Source organism: Marmota monax, unplaced genomic scaffold (genome assembly GCF_021218885.2).
Source record: "Marmota monax isolate L192 unplaced genomic scaffold, Marmota_monax_Labrador192_F-V1.1 WCK01_AAM20220418_F8-fsc00002, whole genome shotgun sequence".
Classification (NCBI taxonomy): domain Eukaryota; kingdom Metazoa; phylum Chordata; class Mammalia; order Rodentia; family Sciuridae; genus Marmota; species Marmota monax.
Genome location: NW_026693571.1, coordinates 28,102,192 through 28,122,875, shown reverse-complemented (window position 1 = coordinate 28,122,875; position 20,684 = coordinate 28,102,192). Strand labels below are relative to the sequence as shown.

At 36.8% G+C, this 20,684-nt stretch overlaps 1 protein-coding gene and 1 non-coding gene across 2 annotated transcripts in view; both read left to right on the top strand.

The window, feature by feature from the left end:
* The window catches only part of Herc5 (HECT and RLD domain containing E3 ubiquitin protein ligase 5), a 55,224-nt gene that overhangs the window by 12,286 nt on the left and 22,254 nt on the right, over nucleotides 1-20,684 (top strand). The window contains exons 9-18 of the mRNA XM_046458848.2: nucleotides 231-334; nucleotides 1,526-1,585; nucleotides 3,602-3,695; nucleotides 6,942-7,131; nucleotides 8,936-9,090; nucleotides 15,677-15,790; nucleotides 16,685-16,792; nucleotides 18,577-18,747; nucleotides 19,328-19,477; nucleotides 20,067-20,233. Of these exons, the coding sequence (XP_046314804.1) occupies nucleotides 231-334; nucleotides 1,526-1,585; nucleotides 3,602-3,695; nucleotides 6,942-7,131; nucleotides 8,936-9,090; nucleotides 15,677-15,790; nucleotides 16,685-16,792; nucleotides 18,577-18,747; nucleotides 19,328-19,477; nucleotides 20,067-20,233 (1,313 nt within the window). The remainder of the gene's footprint in view (nucleotides 1-230; nucleotides 335-1,525; nucleotides 1,586-3,601; nucleotides 3,696-6,941; nucleotides 7,132-8,935; nucleotides 9,091-15,676; nucleotides 15,791-16,684; nucleotides 16,793-18,576; nucleotides 18,748-19,327; nucleotides 19,478-20,066; nucleotides 20,234-20,684) is intronic.
* Trnag-acc (transfer RNA glycine (anticodon ACC)) lies at nucleotides 6,071-6,140 on the top strand. The gene has a single exon. It is a non-coding gene; the product is annotated as a tRNA-Gly (tRNA).

Here is a 20,684-nt window from a genome sequence, read left to right as displayed (position 1 = left end):
GATGTTCACCTTTATAGGATTGCTAAGTGTTGTGACACTCCAAGAAATTTCTTTGACTCTAAGCCTCCTTGGACAATAAATGGGCAACTCCTTGCTTGGTAGAGTTTCTTTTTGTGATTGTCCCAGACTTAGTTATCCATATTTAAAAATCAGTGTTGTATTCTTAGAATGCACCTAAAACTTGGGTAAATTTCTGACATGTCTAAATTATTATGCTTTCTTGTTTGTAGAATTCCTATGTTAATCTGAGGAGGAAAATTCTTTTATTAAATGAAGGAACTATAAAGAGATGGATCGCTGATGTGGGCACTAAGCAGTGGCAAAATACAAAAAGGTATGTGCCCTTAATTTGTCTGACTCTCTAAAGTAGCATTCCCAAATTGGTGCTGCACAAGAGATATAAGGCTCTAGTGTATTAGCCAGGATTTTCCAGAATAACAGAGCTAACAGGATGTGTCTATATCTATCTGTCGAAAGAGAGATTATCTTAAGTAATTAGCTTGTGTAATTGTGGGGGCACAAGTCTGAAATTTGTGGTCTGGTCACCAGGGAGAAATTGATGTTGCAGCTTGAGTCTGAAGGCAGAATTCCCTTTTGGAAGGGTTGCTTGTTGTTTTATTGTAAGGCCTTTAAACTAACTGGATGACGCTCACCACATACCAAGAGTTACCTGGTTTACTCAAAGTCTGCTGATTTAATTGTTAATTTCAATTTGAAAATACCTTCACAGAAACATCTAGAATAATGTTTGACCAAATATCTTGGTAGCATGGACTAGCCAAGTTGACACCTAAAACTGATCAACACACTTAGCATGTACACTCCATGAAGACAGCTTTTTTTACTGTAAGATTTCCCTGGACTCTTTATATTTAGATTTATTGTGACTCTGAACAGGAAATATGTTCTGTGGCATTTCCCAACCCTTTCTGACCCTGCAACCACTTGTTCCTACACCTCTAATTCACAGCTGAATAGTCAGAACAACCCTGATCTCAACTATAAAACTCCTGCCACTTGTAAGGATTGTACTCATTCTTACGGTCTCATTCTAGAGACCTTCTTAGATGTGGCTTTCTAATTCTGGAAGCTAGTTATACAAAATAGTTGTGTTATAATTTTCAGAGTACAAATGATCAAGAAGTATTGTGTACTTCTGAGATGAAACAAACCCCCACCCTGGGCCCCCAGCATATTTAATTTCTGGTAATTTATTTTGTTCCCAATTCAGTGGAATAGAAATAGAGCTTGTGAAGTTGAGTAGAATGTGTTTTATTTGTTGGAGAAAGTTCTGACTGCATCAGGCCCTTTCCTCTTTCCCTGAGACGTCTCAGAATACACCTTTCTATTTCCACTGACATTTTGAGAATTAACAAATGGGGTAGATGTTTAGATGCCATGATAGTACGCAAACAAGTAAAAGATGGGAGAAGGACAGTTTCAAGCTGTTTCATTTATCATGTCTCTTGCTGTAAGGAGGCATGCTGTTCAATTTGGTGTAACCACCATCTTATTCCTGATGTAGGGAAATCCGAGAGATATTTTCATCTCCTGCTTGTCTGACCGGAAGTTTCTTAAGGGAAAGGTAATACATATAATGAATTAAAATTCTATTTAAAAATATTACGAAAGCATATTCAAAATGGTTCCAGGGCAAAAAGTTAGCTATGTGTTTATCTCTTTTTCAAAATTACTTTTTTCAATAAAAGCAAATATCTGCTTGCTGTATAAAACATCAAAAATACAGAGGACTGAGGAAGTGGCTCAGTGGTAGAGCGCTTGCCTAGCATGCATGAGGTCCATAACACATACACAAAATATCAAAATCATCCATAATCCATCACTTAAGAGTAATATCTTAGGGGATGTGGCTCGGTGGTAGAGTGCTTGTTTCATGCACAGGGCCCGAGGTTTGATCCCTAGCACCAAAAAAAAGTATTATCTTAGGCAAGGGGGACAGCCCAGTGGTGAAGCTTGTGCTTATTTGTACAAGCCCTTGGGTTTGATCCCTAATGTACACAGACATGCACCAAAAAAAGTGGATATTGTTTTATGTATTGTTTTTTACTTATTGTGCCCATTTTCTATTTTATTCAATTCCATATTATTCAATGTTTTTCTACAACATCATTTTAATGGTTGTACAATAATCCATGGGAAGGATATACTTTATTTCCTTATTGGTAGATAATAAAGATTTTTTTTTTTTTTAATTTTTAGTATTTTTTTTTTTTTTAGTTTACGGCGGACACAGCATCTTTGTTTGTATGTGGTGCTGAGGATCGAACCCGGGCCGCATGCATGCCAGGCGAGCGTGCTACCGCTTGAGCCACATCCCAGCCCCGATAATAAAGATTTTTAAATTTTATTTTCTTTTATGGTAGTGCTGAGGATCAAACCAGGACCTCATACATGTTAATCTATACATGTTCTAGCACTGAGTTATACCCCTGCCCCTTTTGAATTTTTAAGTATTAGTGAAGAACAACTTTATACTTCTTTTCCTACATTTTTGTTTGTATATTTGTTTTTTTAAAAGAGTTTATTTCTGCTGGGCACGATGGCACATGTCTTGAATACCAGCAGTCTGGAGGCTGAGACTGGAGGATCACAAGTTCAAAGCTAGCCTCACCAATGGCAAGGCGCTAAGCAACTCTGGGAGACCCTGTCTCTAAATACAGAATACAAAATAGGGCTGGGAATGTGGCTCAATGGTTGAGTGTCCCTGAGTTCAATCCCCAGTACCAAAAAAAAAGAATTTATTCCTACTTTCATACATGCAATATATGTATTAACAAAGAATATGCTTAATTTTAATTTTAGACAATGAATCTGTTCTGTTCAGCATCAATCATAATTCATAAGACACATTTAATTGATAATTTTCTCTTGAGATACTAAGAATTTACTTCTCTGACGCCTCTTCTGTGTTGGGTGACTACAGGGTATTAGGGATCAAACCCACAGATACTCTACCACTGAATTACATCCCTAGCCCTTTTTATTTTCTATTTTGAGACAAGGTCTAAGTTGCTGATGCTGGATTCAAAATTGTGACCTCCTGCATCAGCCTCCTGAGTTGCTGAAATTACAGGCATGCTGAAGCCCCTTCTTTTAGACCCCATTTTCAGTTCATGTAATTGGAAGAGCTGGTCACATTTTTCTGGAAACAGAAAAAAAAAATTATCTTTTTTTTTTTTTCTTAGAAGATATTTTTTACTTAAACATTCTTTTCTTCTACGGTGCTGGAGATGGAACACAGGGACTTGTTCATACTAAGCAGGTGCTCTTATAACTAAGCTATGTACCCCCATGCCTGATTATTCATTTTAGATAACATGATATCTGAATTACAGTCTTAAGGAATACATGATTAATGCAGCCTTGATATTTTGGGGCATTTTAGAAATACCCGTATTGTATACTACAGTTGTGTTTGTGTTTAGCCAAATTATTATAAAATTGAGGAAAAAAGTAATTGTACTGAAATGGGGCAAGCTCTAGAAGAAACTGTGTCTAGATAGGACAAGATAATCTAATAAAATACTTCTTTTTGAAGTGTCCTTTCTCATTTACTTATCTATTTATTTATCTTCTACAGAATAGCTGCTGAAACCATGTTTATACATTCTGACTTAAATAAAGCAAGAAACACCTTTAAGGAATTAACCCAAAAGGACTGGATCGCTAACACGGTGGTATTCTTCAGAGTGTTATTTGGAGAAAGAAAATGCACTGGAACTTATAAGAATCCAAAGTTTCAGAAGAAATGTTTTCTTTTAAGAGATTCTCTGAGACCCTGTAATTCAGTCAGGTTAAGTTAAACTGAGATAGCATTTAGAGTTTCCCCATTTAGGGTGAAATAATTGACATGGCAGTCACATAGGTTACAAATAGTCTAAATAGTGCTCCATACACAAACACATACACACATACATGCATACAATTCTGGAGTGAATTTTTTCAATTCAGGGCTTTCGAAGGCTATTTAAGGATTGTTGAGTTTGGCACACTAGAATCAGAACAACATTTTATATGCAATTCTTTTAAGCATAAATACAGAAATGAGAACACTTTTTTCCTAATATAAACGTCTCCCTCATCTTTTCTAATATAAACATTCTTCCTCTCTGTTTTGTTTATACTTCTCCCTTTTCTGTAGGTTCTAGAATATTCTTGTTCTTTCTGGGACTGTTACTTCCTGCTCCAACCCTGTTATTACTGTCTTTAGGTTTTCCACTTGCAAATGTTGCAAACATGCTTCCTTTATTAACAGCCCTTTGTGATGCAGGCTGCATTATTTCCCTATTCTGTTTTACTGGTTCATCTTGGGGTAGTACTTCCTGTAGTCTCAGTCTTTTTTTTTTTCTTTTTTTAACATCTGGTTCCTTCTTTTTCTTCCTGTATGCTCCCTCCTCTCCTCCTTACCCCCACCCCCGTTTTCTGTTTTTCTCTCTCCTATTTCTTTGATTTTTCTGTCCCTCTCTGGCTTGCTCTCATTCCTCCCGTGTCTCTGCTCCTTTGCCCCTTCTGTTGCTCTGTCTGCCACAGTGCATGCTGTGTCTTAGCTGCAATTGACCTTCTCTCATACTTTTCTTTCAAGACGATAAGGAAAGGGGTTTTTTTGTTTTTTATTTTTGTGAGGTTGGTTTTGTTTTTTTTTGGTTTTTGTTTTTGGTTTTGTTTTTTTTTTTTTTTGGTAACAGGGAGAGACAGGGTCTCACCTAGTTGCTTTGAGCCTCACTATGTGGCTGAGGCTGCCTTTGAACTCATGCTACTCCTGCTTCACCCTCCTAGGCCGCTGGGATTACAGACATGCACCACCACGCCCAGCCAGGGAAGTGTAATTCTGTTAAGTTCCGGAGAAACATGGGCCAGTTAGAGATTGGAAACAAAATGAACCCCTATGGCCAATTTTATCAGCATTTATTCTTGCTTATTTACTTTGACTCTTTGAATTCCTCCTGTCAAGGTCAGTTTAACTTTTTCGATAAGATTCTGAGTCACTGCTGCTGAATGCAGCCATAGAAAAGTCAACCAAAAGCAGGTGTGACAGGGAGGGGTTGGATCAGCTCATCACTTGGGGTCCTCCTTGCATACTAATTACACTTTGGTTATGCCAGAAGAATAGCATAGGATGGGTGATATACTCAGAGGGCATTTTTCACATCCAGAAGGGGAGAGTCATTAGATTAGAAGACCTAAGATGTTCCTTTTTATCTTGAGATTTGGTAATATGGACTCACAAACTTTTGGCATTTGTTCATTTATTCAGCAAACATTTAATTGTGTGCTTGGGTGCACTGCATGATGATTTTTACCCGCTTTGGTACCCAGAATTGAACACAGGGGTGCTAAACTACTGAACCACGTCCTCTGCCCTGTTTGTTTTTTATTTTGAAACAGGGTCTTGCTAATTTGTTGAGGGCCTTGCTAATGAACTTGCAATCCTCCTGCCTCAGCCTCCCAAGTCAGTGGGATTACAGGCATACACCACTGCGTCCAGCTAAATTCTTGATAAAAAATGAAAAAAGACATGCTACTGTCCTTTGGAATCTCATGGTTTAGTGAGGGAGACAAGACACCTGTGTAGACACTAGTGATCATGCTTCCCCTAGTCCCTAGCTTAGAATTGGTGTACAATAAATATTTTCAGGTAAATGCAGTTGTTCCTAAGGTCACTTCTACTTAATGTACTGAAAACAAGCTACCCAGAGGAAGGAGCTCACCAGGGGTGTAGGGAAGCCCTTCAAGGCAGCAGGAAAGGTGTACCCCGAAGTAAATGCAGTGTGTGAAGCAGTGACATTGGCTTGATATCTGACTATAGTTCTAGAGATTGGAGTGGGTTTGGAGGTTGGAGGCTGTGGCTGGTGAGGAGAGGTAGGAGTGTGTTTGTTGTGCCATTGAGGTATTAAGTAGAGTCATAAGAACTATGCCACTCCAAGGACTAAACTTCATAGTGGGAACTCAATGTGTGATATAAAAATAAACATAAGAATTTGCATATTTAGAGCTGTCGTTTAGTATATCATAATTTAGTAATCAAATGTTTGGACATTGAAGGGACTAAGGATGTGGCTCAGTGGTAGAGTGCTTGCCTACCATGCACAAGGCCCTGGGTTCAATCCCCAGCACCACCAACACAACAAAAGAGTATGAATATTAGAGTCAGAAAGATTCAGGAGAGAATCTCACGTAGCTGTGTGACCATGAGCAAGTTACTTAATTTCTCTGAAGTACAGATTTCTCATCTATAAAATGGGTTTAATAACATCTTTGTTATAAGAGAAGCTGTATTTATTAAATAACTTAATTAATATATAATATCTAACAAGTAGGACTTCATAAATACTAGTTTAAAGGGGCTTTTAAATTAATGCTGCTTTACACACATAGCAAATAAAAATTCAGAATTCAATTTGGGTTTTTCCTGAAAGGTTAGATCCAAATCAGGGAAACTATAATTAGAGGCACTAGAAACAAGCATTCATGGAAGAGACAAGGTCCTATGCGAAGATAATAGGAACCACATTGTGTTGAGAGTTTTATTTTGTTTACGTTATTGGATTCAGACACATTCTTTTTTCGGAAAATGGGGTGTCACGGTGTGAACCAGAGGGCAGAGTGTAGTATAAATTATTGGGAAAGCTGCCTATTCTGAATCCGTTGTTCATTCAGTGTCATCCTCACACCTGTGGTTTCTTCCTGATCTCATTCATGTGCCCAACATTGAACAGTGGGAATACTTGTCCCGTATCTGTACCTCTGTATTAGGGAACCTTGGCAAGATGGGTTGTCAACGTGAGTTTCAGGGAAACTAAACGAATATTCAGATTTCCTTCTGGAGCGAAACTCCAGGTTCTACACTGTGTTTGAACTGATGGTGTGGTACCCAGTTCCTGAGTTTTGAATGCCATTTCTCTCATTCTTGCTAACCACAGATAACTACCTGCCTCAGAGATAATCTGCTCAAAAATCTGCCATTTTGTTTTCTACACCAAGAAGCTTTAGAAATATTTTTCCTTCTCCCAGAGTGTCCAGTGATGCATGATTTTAACAACTGGGAGAGCCTGGTGGTTCCGTTTGCAGAGACTATTTGTAAAATGAGTGACCAGTCACTAGGGATTCTGGGTAAGAGTGATGGTTTATGATTGAATATACTTCACACATCTTAATGGAAAGACATGCCTGGTTACATGCTAAAATTTTAACAGAATGTAGATATAATAATATATTCAGGTGTTACAGTTTATATTCTTAGCATACTCTTAAAGATGCTATAATAATTACTGTGGTCATTTAAAATGATTATTCTAGTACTTTTTTAGAGTTCTTGGAATACACATGCTTGGCTTGATCATGAGGTCCTTCTTCCCGAATATTTCATTATAAATTTTTTCACAAATACAAGGAAGATGAAAGAACAGGAGAGCAATTACCCATGTATCTTCTACCTTAGAGTCATCAACAATGAATGTGTGGTCATTTGTGTTTTCTATTCAGATTACCTTTTAGTTTTGCTTAACTATTTGAAAGTAAGTTGAGGACGTGAGATTTTGCTCATTTCAGCATTAATATTGAATGTCCATTAACTTCATATGATCATCAAACTTAAGAAAATTAGCCATAATTCCGTGATACCACCTTATATCTAGGCCATATTGAAATTTTCTCAGGAAATATTTTACAGCTTTTTTGTCTTTTTAAGAATTCAAATCCGGGGCTAGGGTTATGGCTCAACGGTAGAGTGCTCGCACATTCAAGGCCCTGGGTTCAATCCTCAGCACCACATAAAAATAAATAAATAAATAAATAAAATTTTGTGTACAACTACAAAAAAAACTTTTTTAAAAAAAGAATTTAAATCCATTGTTTTGTGGATTGTATCACATCCTGATTGTCTAGGCATGAATAGATTTTAACAAAGATTTTTGACATACCCAGTATATTCAGTACTTGGTATGTCCACTCTTCAGATTTTATGCAATCTAAACAGCATTAAATCTAAACTTCCCCGGGGTGGTGTTGCAAGCCTGTTACCCCAGCAGTTTGGAAGGCTAAAGCAGGAAGATCACAAGTTCAAGGCCAGCCTCAGCAATTTAGTGAGGCCCTAAGCAACTTAATGAGACACCTTCCCCTTCAAAAATTTAAAAAGTGTTGGGAATCTAGCTCAGTGGTAAATCCTAGCACCCAAAATAAACTGTATTGTAAGTGATGAAAAGATATTTTAGAGTGGTTATTTGGTTTTAATTTTTTAAATGAAATATGTGTTCTAAGAATTAAGAGTTTGAGTCATAAATGGTTCTTGATTTAACAATATGCTTTTTCATCTAGGCAAAGAATGTGATTAATGTCTGCATTTTTTTCACAAATTGGTTAGAACAAGTTTTTCTTTTTTAACAATAAAAGAGTGTTTTTGTTGTTTTAAGATTTTTTTTTTTAGTTGTAGATGGGTACCATACCTTTATTTTATTTATTTATCTTTATGTGGTGCTGAGGATCGAACCCAATGCCTCACACATACTAGGCAAGCGCTCTACCACTGAGCTACAAACCCAGCTAAAGGAGTTTTTTCAGGATGTAAAAATCTTGGGCTGGGGATGTGGCTCAAGCGGTAGCAAGCTCGCCTGGCATGTGTGCGGCCCGGGTTCGATCCTCAGCACCACATACAAACAAAGATGTTGTGTCTGCCGAAAACTAACTAAATAAATAAATATTTTTAAAAAAAAATCTAGTATTTCTTAGTCCTTTTGAAATGCTTGTGTATTAATTACAATTATATTTATTCACTGGTTTATTACAAATGTGTTTTGATAATTATGACATGTAAAAAAATTTTGGTATGAATTTGGGGCACTGTTGACCCCCTTTTTTTATAAGAATCCAAGAGAAATTACCTACTAGCAATTACATTTGTCTTCTTTTAATTCCTCAGAAAAGTATTGGGCAACTCTGCAAGAATCCACTTTCAGAAACCTGGTTCAGATGTTTATGAAAGCCATCAACTTTCAGCTGCATTACTGGACTGAAAACAATGAGAATAACTGTCACCTTAAAGCTCTACTAGAAATTTTGGAAAAGCTGCATAGGGTAAGGGTTCATTTAGAAACCTCCATGTCTGTAGTTGGCAATTATAGTTGATTCTCTTTTAATTGGCCTGAATTTTAAGCAGGCTCATGAAACATAAGAAGTTTATATTGCCTTTTTCTTTTTTCTCTTTTAATAAAAAGGAAAAACTGTTTTATTGCTTTCCTAGCAAAGGAGAAACACAAGACTCTTATCCCTGAGTCTCTTGATTCTGCCCATGGTGGGGGTGGGGTTTAAAGAGGAAATTCAAAGGCTGCATTCCAGGTGTTCTCTGTCTGGGGTTGTAATTCACTTGTTAAATTAGGAGAGAGTAATTTCTTAGGTCTTCTGGTGGCATCCCCAAGTCAGTCCCTTTCTTTGGTTTGTTGTATGCTCAAGAGCAGGTAACTCTGCATAGGATGGTGAAGAAAGGTAATCTGTTTCCTGGAGAATTGGAGAGGAGATGAGGGAAGGAGAGGGAGTGAGGAAGAGAAAGAACATGTTCGTTTTAAAAATAAGTCACAGTGGCAGAGCAGCAAGAGCTATATTCAAAGCATAAAGCAGACCGCTGTTACATTTCCCCGCTGACAACTTTTACATTCCATTGCTATGGGAAAATGAGCAATGACATCTCCAAGCTTCTTCCCTCTAGAAGAGGGTGAAATTCAGGGGAAGTGGCCTGAAGTCCTTGTTCTCCATCAGGTGTAGATTGCTATTTTTTAATGTTGTGCTTTATAAATTACATCATTGACATAAAGGATTATTCCATTTGGCCCTCCATGTCTGTGGGTTTCACATCCAGGGATTCAACTGAGAATTTAAAAGCATTTGAAAACAAAAATCACATCTGTTCTGCACATGTGCAGACTTTTTTTTTCCCCCCTTTTCATTATTCCCTAAATAATACAGTATAACAGCTATTCCTGCAGCATTAATGTTACATTAGATATCAAGTATCTAGATATTTAAAGTACATGAGAGGTTATGTTTAGGTTACATGAAAATGCTGTGCCGTTTTAAATAAGGGACTTCAGCAGCTATGGATTTTGGTATCTCTAGGGGTCCTTGAACCAATCTCCCATGGATCCTAAGGGATAACTGGATATAATATCTATGTACAGAAGATACAGAAATAGATATAGTATCTATTTGAAGAAAGGTAATAAACAAACATCAGATACCTAAAACATAAAACATTTCCAATACTTTTGAAAATGCTGGTATATCCCTTAGAGATCACACTCTCTCTACTTCCCAGAGGTAGCTGTGAACCTGGATTTGGGGTTAATCATTTCCTTTCTCTTTCTGTTTTATGACTATATATATGTGTGTCTGTAGGCATTATGATGTTTATTTTTGCTGTTTTCAAAATTTATATGAATTATATTCAATATTTTGTTTTATAGATTACTCCAGGTAATATTAATTGCCTGTATTTCATTCATTTCCATCGTATACTGCGGTCCATTCTCCAGTACAAGCTGTAATACATGCATTCCAGTATTGATGAATGCATATGCTTTTTCAGTTCCTTGGTTCAGTTTGGTTTGGTTTGGTTTTGGAGTGGGTATTCCCTTATGAGAAAACATATTGTTATAAGTATTTTCATACTTATCTCTTGGTTTTCTTGGGCCAAGAGTTGATTTTTTTGTTTTCATAGCTGATTCTGGAATTGATAGGTTATGGAAATATGTGTTCTTTTTTAATAGTGACAAACTGTTTTCTGAAATGACTAATCAATTTAATTTTTCTCTAGGAGATTATGAGAATTCCTGTTGTTCCACATCAGGCTTTAAAATTTAGAAGACATGTTTTATATGAAATGATACCAAATTATGATTTTAAATGAACTTCCCTGGTTCTAATGTATTAGAGTATATTTTACATGTTTACAATTGCAATATTTGTTTCCTCTTCTCTGAAATGTCTGTCCTTGAATCATGTTCATTTTACATGGATATTTGCCTTGGCTAAAGGAGTATTTTTAAATTTTAGACACTAATCCTTTGTTAATTATTTGTGTTATAAATATTGAGCACTGGTTTATAGCTTGTCTTTCACTCTGTAGTGTTTTTTAACAAAGCTTATTTTTTATTTATTTATGCATTTGTTTGTTTATTTATAGTACTGTAGATTGAACCCAGAGGTGCTTAACCATTGACCTATATCTCTCTTTTTTCTTTTCTTTTTTCTTCTTTTTCTTTTTGGTACCAGAAGTTTAACCCATGGGTACTTTACCACTGAGGTACATCCCCAGTCCTGTCTATCTATTTATTATTTTGAGATAGGATCCTAATAAGTTGCTGAGGGCTTCCCTAATTTGCTGAGTCTGGCCTTGAATTTGCAATCCTCCTGTCTCAGCCTCTCAAGTTTCTGGAATTACAGGTGTGCACCATTGCACCTAGCCCCAACCCTTATTCTTATTTTTCATTTTTAATAGAGTCTCACCAAGTTTCCCAGGCTGGTCTCAAGCTTGAGATCCTCCTGTTTAAGCCTCCTGAGTAGCTAGGATTACAGATATATACCATTGCACCTGGCACTAGATAGTCTTCAGAGGATGATAGCCAAGGCCAGAGGAAGAAGATACATGGAAACAGATATTTAGAATATTAGAAATCTAACAAACAGGGCTGGGGTTATGGCTTAGTGGTAAAGTGCTTGCCTAGCATGTGAAAGGCACTGGGTTCGATCCTCAGCACTACATAAAAATAAATTAAGGTATTGTGTTCATCTAAACTAAGAAGAAAAAAAATCAAATGTACTTATTAAAAAGAAAGAAACAAACCTAACTAACAAACTGTTAAATGTACTCTATCCTCCCTCCTAGAAAAATAAAACCTAATAATGTCAGCGGAAGCTAGGGTGGAACTTAGAAATTTCAGGCTCCTTATAGCATTCTACACTGAAAAAAGTGGCAGCTCAGACAGGTCCCTCACTGAGCCCTCTGTACTTCTTTTCTTACGTGGGTCTTATCCCTGCACAGTGAGGAATGTCACATGACTGTATGTGGATGCTTCCACCCACATGCCTTGGCTTCATCCACCTCTACCACAAGTACTTCTTGGCCAGCCCTGAGACTTGGAGTGTGACAGAGTCCACTCTCCAGCAACCAAGCAGGTCGTAGAGGCTGGTGTGGAACCACTGTGTAAGATATGTGGGCTATAAGTAGACAGATCGTTGTGGCTCTTGTCTAGATCTAGAGGAAAATGCTTTTAGTTTATTCCTTCAGAATTTAGTATTTAATCTAATTGAAAATTGATACCAAATTTATATTGATTGTTTTTCACATGGAAAATAATTAGTAACCATTAATTTAAATAGTGCCCTTTCCCCACTGATGGGAAGTTCAAGCTTGGGCACTGTCATAATTCAGGTTTCTATGTGTGGCATTCATTTCTGGGCTCATTGCTGTATTACTGGCCATTTCTGACTCTCTTCTGATTGTTTATATCTGGTAAGAGAAGTACCCCTACTTTGTTTTTGAAATGTATTTTTGGATATGTTTTTTGCACTTGCCTCTTCTGTATAAATTTTAAAGTTGATTTGTCAAATTACACATATACAAAAAAAATCTTATTGGGAATTTGACTGGAGTTACATTGAATCCATATTTCACTTTAGGGAGAACTGTATCTTTACTATGACTGTGAAAGTCTTGGATTTTTTTAATTGGTTCCGAGATACTTAATCATTTTTAGGCTATTGTAAATCATGATTTAAAAATTATAGGGGCTGGGGTTGTGGCTCAGCAGTAGAGCACTTGCCTCACACAGTGTGAGGTAATGGATATAAAAATAAATAAACAAAATAAAGGTATTGTGTCCATCTACAACTAAAAAAAAAAGTTGTTTTTTTTTTTAAATTATATTATGACCAGGCACTGTGGCATACACTTGTAATCCCAGCGGCATGGGCAAGTGACTGAAGCAGGAGGATCTCAAGTTCAAAGCCAGTATCAGCACCTTATAAGAACTTGTCTCAAAACAAAAAAAATTTTAAAAGGGCTGGGGATGTGGTTTAGTGAGGGCTCAGTGAGGGACCTGAAATGTACGTAGATAAATAAATTATGTTACTAGCTTATGGGAACATATTAATTTTTTATTTATTTTTATTTATGGTAGTGCTAGTATCAAACCCAAGGCCTTGTGCATACTAGTCTAAAACTCTACCACTGAAATACACACCCCTAGTCCCAGAATTCATTGATTTTTAAATATTGATTCTTATATCAGTTACTGCTGAATTCCCACATAGATCTTATGATTTATCTGAAGATGCTTTTGAATTTGCTGGGTTTTTTGTTTTCACTTTTTACTACTTTCCCTTATTACACTGGATAGGCAGTAGAGTGCAAATAGAAGTGGTAGTAATAGCAGGTACTTTGTCTTGTGATTTTAAAGGAAATGTTTTGCATGTCACTATTAAATAGAATATTTATTACATGGTTTTTGAAAATAAAATATACCTTTAATGGTATGAGGATGTGCCCTCCTTTTCAAAGTTGTTGCATATTTTAAATTTAAGCCAATAATTGATGCTGTCCTACTGAGATTCCAGTTATATTAGACCATCTCACTGAATATCACTATGTGTCTCTAGCTTTCTGTCTTATTTTCCATCTCTTTGTCTCTCTGTACTCCATTCTGGATGATGATTGTTTTTTGAGGGGGACTAAACTCAGGGGCACTCAACTGCTGTGCCACGCCCCAGCCCTATTTTGTATTTTATTTTTATTTAGAGACAGGGTTTCCTGAGTTGCTTAGTGAATTGCAGTTACTGAGGCTGGCTTTGACCTGTGGATCCTCCTGCCTCAGCCTCCCAAGCTGTTGGGATTACAGGAATGCACCACCACACCCAGCCATTCTGGATGACTTCTTCAGCCTTGTCTTCCATTTCATGAATTCTCCTTTCAGTTACTTCTTTCTGCTATTAAAACTACCCTTTACTTTTTTATTAATTTTAAGTATGAATGTTTTTCATTTTCAGACATTGTGATTTGTTCTTTACATTTATTTTCTTGGTCATTTTTTTACTATATATTTTTTCAAGTTTTCCCTTTATTTAAATGTTTATATGTTACAACTCTAATACCTGAAGTATTTACAGGTCATTTATTATGTCTACTGAAAGCTCCTCCTGTCTCTCATCATGTGTTTTGTATTTGTGTTGAGAAAGCTTCATTCACCTTAGAGGTTTATCTTTTGGAATTAGTTGGTGGCTAGGATTTTTTTCAGGGAGAATTTGTTTCTGCTATGTTCCTGCAGATATTTAAATTCTTGGCTTGAAGCGTTTTAGATCCCCAGGTGGTAGGAGTTTAGTGTGCATATTTGTAGGAGAGCTCTAGTAATAACAAGTCCTCTGGGGAATATTTTTTTCCCCAACTCAACACCATTCCAGATTGCTATAGTTTGCCTTATGGCCCTAGGGTTGAGGTGGAGGTGGATTGATAGTGGTGAAGGAAAGAATTTATTTCTAGGTCACCTTCACTCTGATGGCTTCGCCCTTTGGGTCTCAGGTCTGTGGGGATAGGATCTATTGACTCCCTAATTTGAACAGTGTGGTGGACTTTGTGTCCTTTCCCTGAAGGTCAAGTTCACAGGATTTGGCAGATGCCACCCTCACCTCAGTTTTGACCTGACTGTTCCATATCTACTACAAAATCAGTAATGACTTTAAAATGTTTTCACAATTTCCCCTGTATTTCTGGTTTTCATTGGATCATCATTGCTAAAGAAAAAAAGCCTTCTATACTATTGAAAATAGTGGCTATCCCAGACTACATTCATTCATTTGTTCCTTTATTTATAGTACTGGGGATTGAACCCAGGGGCCCTTTGCATCCCTAGCCCTTTTGTTTTTTATCTTGAGACAAGGCCTTGCTAATTTGCTGAGGCTGACCTTGAATTTGCAATCCTTCTGCCTCAGCCTCCTGAGTTGCTGGGATTACTGATGTACACCCACCACATCTGGCTCTGTCCTGGATTATTTCTAAAGGTCTTTTTTAAAAATATTTTTATTAGTTGTTGATGAATTTTATTTAATTATTTATTTGTATGTGGTGCTGAGACTCGAACCCAGTGCCTCACATGTACTAGGCAAGTGCTGTACCACTGAGCCACGATCCCAGCCCCTCTAAAGGTTTTGTATAAAAGGGACAGATAATTTTTTTTTAAATGGGGTTTTTAAAAAGCGAGAAATTTATGGAAGAGCTCAAAGAAGTATCCTCTAAAGAGTTTTTACCACTTACAAAGAAAATCATGAGAAATGCTCAAGCAGTAATGGAAGAAATCCTCAAGGGATTTGTAAATAGTATATTGTTAAGCTCTAGAAGAGTAAGAAATGAAGAACTGGCTTTTGCCTTTGGACTTAAAATGCTTTAAAAACTTTCCTCCTAATTTAAAGTAATTAAAAGTTTATCATATCAATTTCTCCTGTTAATTTTTGGGTATTCTTTTTGTTCATGAAAATTGGGGGATTTGGCAATTGGATAGAATTTTACTGTGGTCATTAAGAATCTTTAATTTACTGTTTAATTCAATAATGTAACTGACAACCATTAAGTAAAATTGTCTTTAAATATAAAGTGTTCTGATGTCACATTTTATTTTAGGTAAACCAAATTAAATATCAACTGCCTGAAGATATTTTCAAACTAGATGTACTCTCACATTGGCTCAATTTTTATGGAGAAGCATATAGAAGGTCCTGTTGGAAAATGAACTTGGTAAGTTTGGCATGTTTGAGGGGAGAAGATGATCATCAGTGAGTTAATTTAGATATTCTGCCACAACTTTCTCCATGAGTTTCTGAGAAACTTTGCACTCTGTAATTGCACAATTGAAATAGCAGGCTGGTAGGAAGAATAAGACTTATTAAAACCTATGCAGTTTTTTACCAGAAGCACTGGCAGAAAAGTGATTGTACCTGGGACCAACCAGGTGAGCAGGCCTCAGGGAATGCTATAAGAAGAAGACAAATTTGCTGAAAAAGCAAAGGTAAAACGCTCTGAGAGAACTGGTTGTCTCTGATATTGAGACAACACAGACGGAAGCTCCAGTGCCTTTGGGGGCCCCATGACTCACCAGGCACCAAGAGCCAGCAGTCCATAGCTGCAGCTTTGGGGAGGGGGTCTGGGGGTAAGCACTCTTTGTTTGTTTTAAAAAAATATAGTTCGGAGGTTTGTGATGCCAGTGCTGTAGCTGATTGAGGTTTTTTTCCCTTTCTCTGAAGGTTATCATTCTTTTCCTTCTGGCATATCAACCCTTGCTTGATGAGACATGACTGAGTTAGCCAGCTCTCCACACTGTATCAATCCCCTGTTCCCCGAGCTGATTCACATTTCAGACACTCAGGTTGCTGTGGGACAGACTCTTTTAGAACATGTCCAAAGTTTATAATTGCTAAATTAAATGGTGCTGAAAATATTAGGCTTATATACCTTTCATTGGTGACATGTTAAATACATTTTCTACAACTAGTACTACTGGCCAGCAATTTTGATCGCTTTGGCTGGAAGTACTGAAACTTTAAAACCAAAAGGGATTTAAGGCTATGAGGTAAGGTGTAAGAGGTCTCTGTTCTTCTAATTTATCAGAATTCTCATCGTTTTCATTTTTAGGATACTTCAGAAGATATGCATTGTGTCATATTCAGTCACTTTCCATTTGTTTTTGATATTCGGTCAAAAACTAAACTACTTTATGCAGACTCAATTCTAAAAATGCAGGTACGAATGCCTAGGTCTCTGTCTTTGTTAATATAAATCACAAGATAAATTCCTTATTGAGTGTGCCCTTTTTGGGGGGTGGTAAGGGAGCCCCTGCTGGCAAGGCCATAGCTATGGTATTTAGGAGTTTGTTCTCTAAAGAAAGCCAGGGAAGGAGCTGGGATTGTGGCTCAGTGGTAGAATGCTTACTTAGTATGTGCAAGGCGCTGGGTTCCATCCTCAGCACCACATAAATAAATAAGTAAATGAAAGAAATAAAGGTGTTGTGTCCAACTACAACTAAAAAGAAAAAGAAAGCCAAGAAAACTCAGAATTTAGGTTGCTCAGACCTTAGGCATGTTAGGGCTTCTGTCACAAAGGACAGACCTTGAGCAACTGACCTAGTTGGGATGTTTTTACCTGAAGTTGTCAAGGGAGCCTGTAGTCTTCTGAATAGTACTCAAAAGAAGTATCACTAATCTAGGTGTGATTAGGATTACTTCTAATACTTAAGGAGGTACAATCTAATGGAAAGGTATACAGCAGGAATAAAATGTGACAAAGGAGCCTTGAAATTAGGACCTCTATAGGTAGTACTCTGAGTGTTCCATTTCAATGTACTGTCAGCAGCTTAAGTGGTTTTGTTTGCCAGGACATCTAGCAAAGTGGTTTTGGACCTAAAACTGGACAGGTGAAAGCATTAAAGGGCCTGGGGTATAGCTAGGTTTATGTGGTAGAGCACTTGGCCCTGGGGTCAGTCTCCAGCATCACTCCACACACACCACCACCCCAGAAAAGAAAAATTCACGAGGAAAATATATCAGATAATCCCTGCCTCACTATTGTTTTGAAAGGATTAAATTTGTTAATAAAGCATTTATTAACACAATGTACAATGTACAATGTACATTAGCACAATGTACATTACCCAAAGTAATAGCAATTGCTATCACGTACTCTTATATACAGACATGTATATATGAATGTATAATATTCAAATAAAAGTCCTTAAAATAAGATATTCTCACATAATGCATTTACAAAATAGGATGTCATTTATAACTTTTAAGTGTGATCATTCTTGGAATATTTAACAAAGAAAATGAATTTTAAAAAGACACAAAAACTTTGTTTTGCTTCAACTCTCATACCCTATTTTCCCCTGATTTTAAGCAAACTTCCAGTGATAATTTTAGTTCTTTATTATTTATTTTTTTATATGTGGTGCTGAGGATTAAACCCAGGGCCCCACACATAACTAGGCAAGCACTCTATTGCTAGAGCCACAGGCTTCCCAAATTGCCATTTAATTTGAGAATGAACATTCTACCTACCTTAATTTCCTCTATCTCTTCTCTCTCTCTCCTCCCCTAATTATTCCTCTCTTCTATTAACTTCTACCTGGGTTTTTCCTACAGCCTGCTTCCTTTCTAAACATCTGACTTTTAAATGAGAGTTTTATGCTGCAGTGCACTGTCCCAGTGAATACTGTTGAATCTCTCAGCCTTTAAAAACCTAAACATTAATAGTTGTGTTAAGATAAAGTGGTCCAGTAAAACCTACATTTGGTCACTTCCCTGCATGTTTAGTTTGGCTCTGCAAAGTATTTTGTTCCAAAGGTCCCACATTTCTTCTGCTTGCTAAGAGCAAATACTGAATGTATTGTTTACTTCCAGGGGTTTATATAAGGCTCATTTCATAAATGCAAGGTGTCATTATAAGTAAAACTGGTTTATTCCATTTTACAAATTTCTACTTAAAGAGGGAAAATAGCAAAATGAAATGAAACATTTTTCTTTCCTTAGGAAAGAAAAATTCTTGCTTACGTGAGTTTGGCAGGAATTATTGAACAAGAAGAATCTGAATTAGCTTCATTGTCCACCTTTAATCTAAGAGTCAGAAGGAATCACTTGATTGAGGATGTTTTGAGTCAGCTCAGTCAATTTGAGAACGAAGACTTGAGGAGAGAGTTGAGGGTAAAGTATAATTATCATTTATAATTCTTGGTGTTGAGAGAAGAAAAAAAAGAAAGGAACAAAGGGTGTTAGAGGAAGTCCTCTCCCTTTGCCACAAGGTGGTCTTTTGGGGCTTTTTCTGGTCCATTGTGTTTCCATTGGTGGTTGTAGCATCTCCTCAGTGCCCTTGGGGTTAAGCAGCAAGTGTACATGCTCTGGCTTTCCAGTTTTTTGAAAATCCTAATATATTTATGATTTGTTTATTTAATTTTTATTATGTTTAATGGACCTGATTACTAAAATAGAGATGCCAGTCAAGGTCTGTTTTATGGTAAAGACTTCAAGGTCTGGGGTATAACAGATTTAGGATGAAATCTAGACTGTGCTCCATAGCTGTTGACAAAAACTTGGGAGAGTTATTGAAATTCTCAAGCCTCATTACCCTCTTAGAGTTAATTGGGAAACTAGATAGGATAAAACAAGTAGGATGCTAACCACAATACCTACTAAAACTTGGGTTCAAAATTGTTAGTGACTATTATTACAAAGAGAAACTTCATACAGAGCCCTGGAAGTGATACCTTATTTGCTGTTTCCCCAGGTTTCATTTATTGGAGAAATTGGATATGAATATGACCTTGGAGGAGTCAAGACAGAATTTTTCTATTGTTTATTTGAAGAGATGACCCGGCCAGAATATGGGATGTTTATATATCCTGAAGAGGCCTCCTACATGTGGTTTCCTGACAGGGTGAGCCCTCTTTTCTTTTCTTGTGGTATTCCATGACCATAAAAATGTATCATATGCCACAGAAAACTATTTTATGGTAGGAGTTATTGATGTAATTTTGAGATAATCTTATAAGGATTACTAAGCCAAATATGTTTTTGTTCCTGTTATGGTTTTAGTATAATGAAACTGTGGTAGGCACTTAATAACCAAATATATTGATTTAATATCCAAATATAAACCCTAAATATCCTTTTTTTTTTAATACCATGGTTGAACCCAAGGGTGCTTAACCATTAACTGAGCCACATCTCCAGCCCTTTTTTATATTAGATTCAGAAACAGGGTCTTGCTGAGTTGCTTAGGGTCTTGCTAAGTTGCTGAGGTTAACCTTGAATTCACAATCCTCCTTCCTCAGCTTCCCAAGCCACTGGGATTACAGGTGTGCACCACTACACCCAACTAAACCCTAAATGTTCTTACCTCAGAATTTTTGATGTTATTTTGCAATTTGATTTTGTGAAAGTGGAAAAGGAATTTACCTGACATGAACATTTCACTGTAATGAAAAAGAATTCGTAATACTTTGAAATTGTTTTTCTCTTTTCAGCGTAAATTTGAGGAGAAGAGATATTTCTTCTTTGGGGTTCTCTGTGGACTTTCCCTTTTCAACCGCAGTGTGGCCAACATCCCTTTCCCACTGGCACTGTTCAAGAAGCTTTTGGACCAGGTGCCATCATTGGAAGACTTAAAAGAACTCAGTCCTGTTTTGGGAAAGTAAGGAACACAGTCCCCTTAAAAGACCTTATCTAAAATATATTAAGATATTAAGATAAATATTTAAATATTCACACTGCATTGTTATTTCATTTTGACATTAGCATTTTAGGTACTTTGAACCACTTTTAACTCTGGTAAGAACTGTTGGACAATAGTTTCATGTTCTAAAATTAAGAAGAGTTGATTGTTCCTATGACTTACACCTCGGCACTCAGTATTATCTTTGAGCATTTTCTATGTGGAAAATTTCATGGGCAGACACAATACCTTGGTGCAAAATCGGCTAATGATGTTTATATTAGATGTTTCGTGGTCATCACTTTTTTTTGGGGGGGGGGGTGCTACTCGGGATTGAACCCATAGGTGCTTTACCACTGAGCCACATTCCCAGCTCTTTTTAAGTTTTATTTTGACACAGGGTCTCTCTAAGTTACTTAGGACTTTGATT